The sequence below is a fragment of the Lepus europaeus genome, chromosome 4 (genome assembly GCF_033115175.1).
Source record: "Lepus europaeus isolate LE1 chromosome 4, mLepTim1.pri, whole genome shotgun sequence".
Lineage (NCBI taxonomy): Eukaryota > Metazoa > Chordata > Mammalia > Lagomorpha > Leporidae > Lepus > Lepus europaeus.
Genome location: NC_084830.1, coordinates 99181963 through 99191513, shown reverse-complemented (window position 1 = coordinate 99191513; position 9551 = coordinate 99181963). Strand labels below are relative to the sequence as shown.

Genomic DNA, 9551 nt, shown 5'->3' with positions numbered 1-9551 from the left:
CTGGCCCTGGGCTTTTCTTTGTTGGGAGGGCCTTTATTACTGTTTCAATTTCTGTGTCAATTATTGGTCTGTTTAGGTTTTCTATGTCTTCCTGGCTCAATTTAGGGAGGTTGTATGTGTCCAAGAATCTGCCCATTTCTGATAGATTTCCCTGTTTGCTGGCATACAAGTCCTTGTAGTAATTTCTGATGATTCTTTTTATTTCTGTGGCGTCTGTTGTTACGTTTCCCATTTCATCTCTGATCCTATTGATTTGGGTCTTTTCTCTTCTTTTTTTAGTTAGTTGGGCCAATGGGGTGTCAATTTTGTTTATTTTTTCAAAAAACCAGCTCCTCATTTGGCTGATTTTTTGTAATGTTTTTTTTGGATTCAATCCTGTTGATTTCTTCTCTGATTTTAATTATTTCTCTTCTCCTACTGGGTTTGGGTTTGGTTTGCTGCAGGTTTTCTAGATCCTTGAGATGACTTGAAAGCTCATCTATTTGGTGCCTTTCCAATTTCTTGATGTAGGCACCTATTGATATAAACTTTCCTCTTAACACTGCTTTTGTTGTATCCCATAGGTTTTGGTATGTTGTGCTGTTATCCTCATTTACTTCCAGAAAATTTTTGATTTCTCTTTTAATTTCTTCTATGACCCATTGTTCATTCAGGAGCATGTTGTTCAATCTCCATGTGTTTGCACGTGCTCTAGGGATTCCTGAGTTGCCAATTTCCAATTTCATTCCTTTGTGGTCTGAGAAGCTGCATGGTATGATTCTAATTCTTTTGAATTTGCTGAGACTTGCTTTATGGCCTAGTATGTGGTCAATCCTAGAGAGGGTTCCATGTACTGCTGAGAAGAATGTAAAGTCCTTAGATGTAGGATGAACTGTTCTGTAGATATCTGTTAGATCCATTTGGGCTATAGTGTCATTTAAATCTGCTGTCTCCTTATTGATCTTCTGTTCTGTTGATCTGTCTATCTCTGAGAGTGGAGTATTGAAGTCCCCCAGTACTATTGTGTTGGGGTCTAAGTCTCCCTTTAAGTCCCTTAACAAGTCTTTCAAGACCCATACCTATCACCTTACACAAAAATTCACTCAACATGGATTAAAGACTTAAATCTACGACCCGAAACCATCAAATTATTAGAGAGCATTGGAGAAACCCTGCAAGATATAGGCACAGGCAAAGACTTCCTGGAAAATACTCCAACAGCACAGGCAGTCAAAACCAAAATTAACATTTGGGATTGCATCAAATTGAGAAGTTTCTGTACTTCAAAAGAAACAGTCAGGAAAGTGAAGAGGCAACCAACAGAATGGGAAAAAATATTCGCAAGCTATACTACAGATAAAGGATTGATAACCAGAATCTACAAAGAAATCAAGAAAATCCTCAACAACAAAACAAACAACCCACTTAAGAGATGGGCCAAGGACCTCAATAGACATTTTTCGAAAGAGGAAATCCAAATGGCCAAAAGACACATGAAAAAATGTTCAAGATCACTAGCAATCAGAGAAATGCAAATCAAAACCACAATGAGGTTCCATCTCACCCCGGTGAGAATGGCTCACATTCAGAAATCTACCAACAACAGATGCTGGAGAGGATGTGGGGAAAAAGGGACACTAACCCACTGTTGGTGGGAATGCAAACTGGTTAAGCCACTATGGAAGTCTGTCTGGAGATTCCTCAGAAACCTGAACATAACCCTACCATACAACCCAGCCATCCCACTCCTTGGAATTTACCCAAAGGAAATTAATTTGGCAAACAAAAAAGCTGTCTGCACCTTAATGTTTATTGCAGCTCAATTCACAATAGCTAAGACCTGGAACCAACCCAAATGCCCATCAACAGCAGACTGGATAAAGAAATTATGGGACATGTACTCCATAGAATACTATACAGCAGTAAGAAACAACGAAACCCAGTCATTTGCAACAAGATGGAGCAATCTGGAAAACATCATGCTGAGTGAATTAAGACAATCCCAAAGAGAAAAATATCATTTGTTTTCCCTGATCGGTGACAACTGAGCGCCAAAGGGGAAACCTGTTAAGTGAAATGGACACTATAAGCAACAATGAACTGATCAGCTCCTGTCCTGACTTTAGATGTACAATGTAATACTTTATCCTTTTTAGTATTTGTTGTTGTTGTTGTTGTTCTAGTACTATTGGTTGAACTCTGTAATTAACACACAATTATTCTTATGTGTTTAAATTTTAACTGAAAAGTGATCCCTGTTAAATCTAAGAGTGGAAAAAGAGAGGGAGGGGATGAACAATTTGGAACATGCTCAATCGGACTGGCCGCAAATGGTGGAGTTAGAAATGTACCAGGGGATTCCAACACAATCCCATCAAGATGGCATGTACCAATGCCATCGCACTAGTCCAAGTGATCAATTTCAGCTCACAATTGATAGCTCTGATAGGTCTAAGAGTCAAAGAGATCACACAAACAAGACAAGTATCTGCTAATACTAACTGATAGAATCAAAAAGGGAGAGAAAGATCCAACATGGGAAGTGGGATACACAGCAGATTCATAGGATGGCAGATGTCCTAAACAACACTCTGGCCTCAGAATCAGCCCTCAAGGCATTCAGATCTGGCTGAAGAGCCCATGAGAGTATAGCAGGCATGGAAAGCCAAGATACCATGGAAAAAAAAAGACCTAAATGAATGATCTCTGTGAGTGAGATCCCAGTGGAAAGAACGGGGCCATCAAAGAAGGAGGTACCCTTCTCCGAAGGGAGGAGAGAACTTCCACTTTGACTATGACCCTATCGGAATAAGATCAAAGTCAGCGAACTCTAAAGGCTTCCATAGCCCTGGCAACTCATGACTAGAGCCTAGGGAGATTACTGACGCCATGAACAGGAGTGTCAAATTGTTAAATCAGCAACAGGAGTCACTGTGTACTTACACCCCATGTGGGATCTGTCCCTAATGTGTCGTCTAAAGCCAAGTGATGCTATAACTAGTACTGAAACAGTATTTTTATACTTTGCGTTTCTGTGTGGGCACAAACTGATGAGGTCTTTACTAATTATATACTGAAGTGATCTTCTGTATATAAAGAGAATTGGAAATGATAAAAAAACCTGGTGTTAAAATGGAAATGGCATAGAAAATTAATTAATTTGAAAAAAAAATTATGTAGGATCTCTGTCTTTAATGTGCTGTACATTGCTATTTAATGCTATAATTAGTAATCCAATGGTAGTTTTTTCACTTTATGTTGCTATATGGGCAAAATGTTGAAATCTTTACCTAATATACTAAACTGATCTTCTGTATACAAAGAGAATTGAAAATGAATCTTTACATGAATGGAAGGGGAAAGGGAGCGGGAAAGGGGAGGGTTGCAGGCGGGAGGGAAGTTATGGGAGGGGGGAAGCCATTGTAACCCATAAGCTATACTTTGGAAATTTATATTCATTAAATAAAAGTTTAATAAAAAAATAAATAAAATGAAATCAAGAAATTTTAATTAATTTTTTAAAATAAAAAAAAATTGAAACAAAAATGCAAAAGATCAGTGGAATGAAGAGCTGTTTCTTAAAAAAAAATGATTGATACAGCATTAGCCCAATCAACCAAAAAAGAGGGAGAAGATTAAGATCAATAAAGTCAGAGATAAAAAAGGAAATGTAACAATAGATACAACAGGAAAAAAAAGAATCATCAGGAATTAAATTGAAAAACCTAGAAGAAATGGATAGATCCCGGGGCACATGAGTGTTTTAATTCCCTAGGAATGTGATTTTAACAGTATTATATTACATACTGAATATTGGCTATCTTTCTATTTTTTCAGGTCTTCTTTGGGTGGTTTGCGCATTAATTTTTTTCAGTGTTAAAAGCTTTTCTTTTATTGTTACATTTCCCCCCCCAAATGTTGTTTTCTTTTTAATGTTATTATGAGTGAACCTTCTTTCCTAATTTAATTTTCATATTTCTCAATTATGGTATATAAAGTGCATAGAATTGTGCATGTCGTGCTATCTTGTGACCTTACTATCATACCTTGCAATCTTGAACTCATTTATTTGTTCTAGTGAATTCATTATAGATTTTTTTATTTTTATTTTTTTATTTTTTGACAGGCAGAGTGGACAGTGAGAGAGAGAGAGACAGAGAGAAAGGTCTTCCCCTGCCGTTGGTTCACCCTCCAATGGCCGCTGCGGTTGGCGCACTGCGGCTGGCGCACCGCACTGATCCGATGGCAGGAGCCAGGTGCTTATCCTGGTCTCCCATGGAGTGCAGGGCCCAAGCACTTAGGCCATCCTCCACTGCACTCCCTGGCCACAGCAGAGAACTGGCCTGGAAGAGGGGCTACCAGGACAGAATCCGGTGCCCTGACTGGGACTAGAACCCGGTGTGCTGGCGCCTCAAGGCAGAGGATTAGCCTAGTGAGCCACGGCGCCAGCCTCATTATAGATTTTTATGTGCTTTTATATTATCTGAAATAAAAGACAGTCCTTTTCCCAAGTGGAGTGTTTTATTTCTTTTTCTTACATAACATCTTTGGTTAATACTCTCAGTTCAATGTTGAGGAAAGTGGTAAAAGTGGAAATTGTTTCTCTGAATTTAAGATAAACCACCTGGTCTTTCATCATCAAGTGTGGATTAGCTATAGATTTTTTCACAGATGCTACAGATGCTCTTTAGCAGTTATCAGGAGTTCTCTTCTATTTCTACTTTGCTTGAGGTTTTCTAATGACTATATACTGTATTTGTTACAACTTTTCTGTTTTTGCATCTTTATTAGTACTGTGTATTTAATTAACTGATTTTTTTTGGATGTGAGGTCCAAATTGCATTTGTTAAATATTTGCACTTGGCCAAGTTGTTGTGTTTGGTAGAGTTCTTTGAGGATCTCTGTCCTTACACTTAACCAGGATTCCGTTCAATTACTCTTCACATAGAATACTTTTGTCTAGCAAAAACAAAAGTTTGGTTTTGGCCTCACAGTGATGTGGGAGTGTTCCCTTCTCATCTGCTTTATGGAAGTAATTTGTGCACTCTTGGCATCCTCATTAACATCTTGTAGAATTCACCAGTTAAGCCATTGTACTCTGGGCTTTCTTTGTGGGAATGGTTTTCATTTGAATTTTTATTTATAAAAATGAACAAACTTCATGTATTGCATTTGTAAGAGCCTAATGATATTTCTCGACCTACCTTCCTTCCCTCACTCTCATACCCCTTCCTTATTTTCTTATTTTTCTTTTAATTTTTACAAAGACACACTTTAAATTTTCTTCATAATCACAAGTCTAACCCTCTACTACACACGGAATTAAACAAGTAGTAAATAGAAAAAACCACTATTCATCATGAATATAGACAAACTATAAGGAATAATAACATCCCAAAATGTCAGTTGCACTCATATATGTTATATTCATTTAATCTCTTACTATATTCCACTCATGCATTCTATTTCTTGAGATTCTCTGATTAATTTTTGATCAAGCAAAATAATTTATTTCTAAATTTCTATGTATCTGGCATAGGAAATTCAGGAGGTCTGATGTAGGAGAATGAGGCTGCGGGGTAATCAGTGAAGACCAAGAATACAACTGCAGTACTTCACAAAGCAGTCAGTAAATCTAAAGGAAAATAGTAAAAAATGCTGTTTAACATAGAGTTTTTCAACTTAATCCATTAACCAATCTCCTATTTTTCAACAACACTTAAAGAAGACAGAAAAATAAATTTGAATAAAGAAAACTTACAGGGGGCAGTATTATGGTGTAGTGAGTAAAGCTGCCACCTGCCATGTTGGCATTCCATAAAAAGCTCCAGTTCATGTCCTGCTGCTCCACTTCTAATCCAACTAGCTGCTGATGGCCTGGGAAAAACAGTGGAAGATGGTTCAAGCGTTTGGGCCCCTCTTACATGGGAGACTTGAATGAAACTCCAGCTCCTGGCTCTGGCCTGGTTCAGCTCTGGTCATTGCAGCCATTTGGGGAGTGAACCAGTAGATGGAAAATTCTCTGTTTCTCCTTCCCTCTCTGTATCTCTTTCAAATAAATAAGGGCAAAATTACAGAGCAATTTAGCAAACAAGAAATGCTGTGAACAAATGAAAATTTGGTGAATCAAAATGGCATGTACTTAATGTACTAGCCTTTACTATGTCTCAGGGACTATTTTAGGCTGTTTACACAAATAAACTCATTACCTGAGTTTAAGTGGACAACATAAAGATTCATGAAAAATACCAAATTGACATATTTACAAGCATATTCCATGACATTAAGACCATTGCAGCAATAACATTTTGGGTGTACAACTACATGAATATAAAAATTTTAAATAAGTTTATTAGATTTAAAGATGAATGGATAGCATTTTCACTGGTAAACAGAAGAAATACATTATATTCCAAAAACAGAAAAAAATTAAAGTCAAGTTTCAGGACTAAGAATGTTGCTAACTTCATGAGAACAAAAATCCAAAGGTATTAATTAACTAAATGATAGTAGAACACATGAATTACAACCAGCAAATGATATCTAGCTGTACACAAATTTCACTTGCCTCCTTATTAACTTATCAATTTCATGAAAAATTCAACCAGATTATGTTTAAGAGTCAGAGATATCCTAAAAAGGAAGTATAGGGTTTGGAGCTAAAAGACCTAAATTCAGATACAAAATTTATGAGTAATACTTTACTGATACAGAGAACCGAATTCTGACTGCATCAGGTTGGTACTGTTCTGTGATATGGAGTATATCTTTTTCAGAAATGCACCTTAAAAACAAAATATATTTTTAAGTTTAAAAAATATCACCCTCTACAAATTGTGATTATTTCAGGGTATATTTGGGATGCTCCAAATGAAGAAATTCCAGGCATCTCATAAGATGTCAATTGTGTGCAACAGGATATCTGTGTGAATTATTTTATTCACATCATGAAGGACTGAGGAAAGTATGCATAAAGTATCTGAAGAAAGCATATGCAAAAACTTTGCACATTGGAGTTATGTTTAGAATGTTACGAAATAATCATGGGCAAAAGGGATTCTGTTATTTACTTTTGTGGAAAGAGAAAAGACTGTATAATATAAAAAGCATTTTCGAACAAGAATAAAATATAAGGTAAGCAGTAGAAAAGTGTATCAAGCTAATAGACAATATGTGGGTTAACCTTTAAATAAAACTGAGATGATGACAGGATTACTGAACTGGAAATTTGAGCAAAACGAATATAGTGAAGAGAAGAAAAAATCTTAAAGTATAAATATTACTATACATAGGCCAGTGCCGCGGCTCACTAGGCTAATCCTCCACTTGTGGCACCAGCACTCCAGTTCTAGTCCCGGTTGGGGCGCTGGTTCTGTCCCAATTTCTCCTCTTCCAGTCCAGCTCTCTGCTGTGGCCCGGGAGTACAGTGGAGGATGGCTCAAGTCCTTGGGCCCTGCCCCCTCATGGGAGACCAGGAGAAGCATCTGGCTCCTGGCTTCGGATCAGCGCAGCGCGCTGGCCATAGAGGCCATCTGGGGGGTGTACAAACGGAAGGAAGACCTTTCTCTCTGTCTAACTCTGTCAAAACAAAAAAAATTACTATACATAAATGAAGACTAGAAAGAGAAGTAAAACACACTAACGTTTTTGCTAGAACGTATTAAAAGAATGAATGGGTAATCAAATACAAGGTGATACACAAATGTGTAAAACTTATATAATCAGAAATACTTGAATTTAAACATGCACCGCTTCAAAAAGAGATAAACAAACATAGTTAACAGAAGTCATAGTCAAACAAAAGAAAAGAAAAAGGCAAAGAATAAGCCAAAAAAAAAAAAAAAGACAAAGAAAAGCCCTTAGAAGACAACATTTAGAAGTGAGGAAAAAAGAGACACAGCCCAGAAAGGTGAGATCCCAAACACCACAACCTACTAAACCAGAAAGACTAAAGTGAGCATGGAGAGTGTTGGCAGAAATCACAACTTAGCTGAAATATTCCGAATCAATAAACATAAACTTGAACATTCTCCAAAGAAAAGGCCGAGAGGCTGGACACAAACAGGAGCTTCCTAAGATTACACTTACGTAAATTAGAAATTTCTTGGATGAGGATCTGAGATTGAGAATGAAAGAGGGGAGTCCACTACGGGCTGGAATAGAGGACCACACTGCCCTTGGCAGCCTCAGCTGCAAAAGCCATGAGATGCACTAAAACGTTACCCCACACATTACCACTAATAGGATGGCGATTCTATGCTGTGCCAACAATGAAACCTACAGCACGAGAATCTAGTGTTAAATGCTAGTGAACACCTGCTGCACATTTCGCAGCACACGGCTCACCCTTCCATCAGAACTGAGTAGCACCAAAGGACTGACAGTGGCATACACATTGCTCACAAGTATGCGCACACTCAGGACGTCTGGGCCATAGGCTGACAATAAGATTGGGAAGGTCGTGATGAGAAAGTCCATCCAGGACATGACCACAAAAAAACCCACCAGCAGCAGGACGGCCTGGGCGGCCCTTCTCTCTGGGGAGGGTCTTGGGGAGAGGCTGGCGCTGTGAAGGTGCTGGGCCCTCCTCTGGTGCCTGAACAGCAGATTCACCAGGTACACGCTGGAGAGCAGCATGACGCCTACAAAGGAGACATCCCTGGATGTAGTCAGGGCGTAAAACAGGTATCTGATGAGGGAGCTCATGGGGGAGAGAGAGCAGTATTTATTTAGAAACATCAAATTGGTCTGGTTCAGATTGGAAAAGGGCACAATGTAGAAGAGCAGGTTACCAGAGGACGCCAAAGTGAGGGTCCACGTGAACACATAGGCGCGAGTAACGGTGTTCATAAGTTTATGTTTGAACTTTGCCATCCAGGAGGTGCTAGGACTGAGGGTGATGGCTTGGATGGTGCTCAGCACCCCGGTGGTGCAGATGGAGAGGCCCTGCATCACCCTTCCTATGTAGTACAAAGCCTTGCACTTGAAGTCGTTCTGGAAATGCAGCGACTCAAACAGGTCCGGAGACGCCAGGAGCACCACGGTGAGGAGCATGGCTGTGTGCACCAGGGCCAGGTGACAGACAGTCAGGCTGCTGGGCTTAGGCCTGTGATCCTGGCAGAATGTGAAGATGTGGAAGAGGAGGAGGAGGGCATTTTTAAGTAGCATCCTAGGTTGAAAGGGATTATCTTAATGGCAAAGAGGAAGGAATATGGTTCTTTGCATTCTGCCTGACATGTATGTAAGTGTAAATCTGTATCACAGAGTGGCATAATATTCTAATCTTGTGAAAGTTTATTCTCTGTCCAGCAAAGGAGAAGAATGGGCAGGAGAGGTGACACTGCAGGGACAGGAGACAGAAAACCACCAAATCAGAGTTTTCACAAGTCCTGGGCTAAAAATTTTGCACATTTAACATCCTGTCAGCTAATGCACTTTCAGAACAAAACAGGCACAAACAAAACGTAACCCTTCTGTTTCCCATAGGTTTCAGCTTACCATTGTACCCCTAGGAGTCCCAGGAAGGAGATCAGAGTCTCATGAACTGTGTCACTTTACTCTAGGAAGCCAAG

At 39.1% G+C, this 9551-nt stretch overlaps 1 protein-coding gene across 1 annotated transcript; it reads right to left on the bottom strand.

Moving 5' to 3' along the window:
• Window positions 1-8277: 8277 nt before the first annotated feature.
• On the bottom strand, window positions 8278-9147 carry LOC133758736 (putative vomeronasal receptor-like protein 4). Its single transcript, XM_062189897.1, has one exon. The coding sequence runs from the start codon at window positions 9145-9147 to the stop codon at window positions 8278-8280; it is 870 nt and encodes a 289-aa protein (XP_062045881.1).
• Between the last annotated feature and the right edge of the window lie 404 nt (window positions 9148-9551).

Excerpts from the sequence above, each read along its gene's own strand:
- LOC133758736 (XM_062189897.1), bottom strand. The coding sequence starts at position 9,147 with ATGCTACTTAAAAATGCCCTCCTCCTCCTCTTCCACATCTTCACATTC.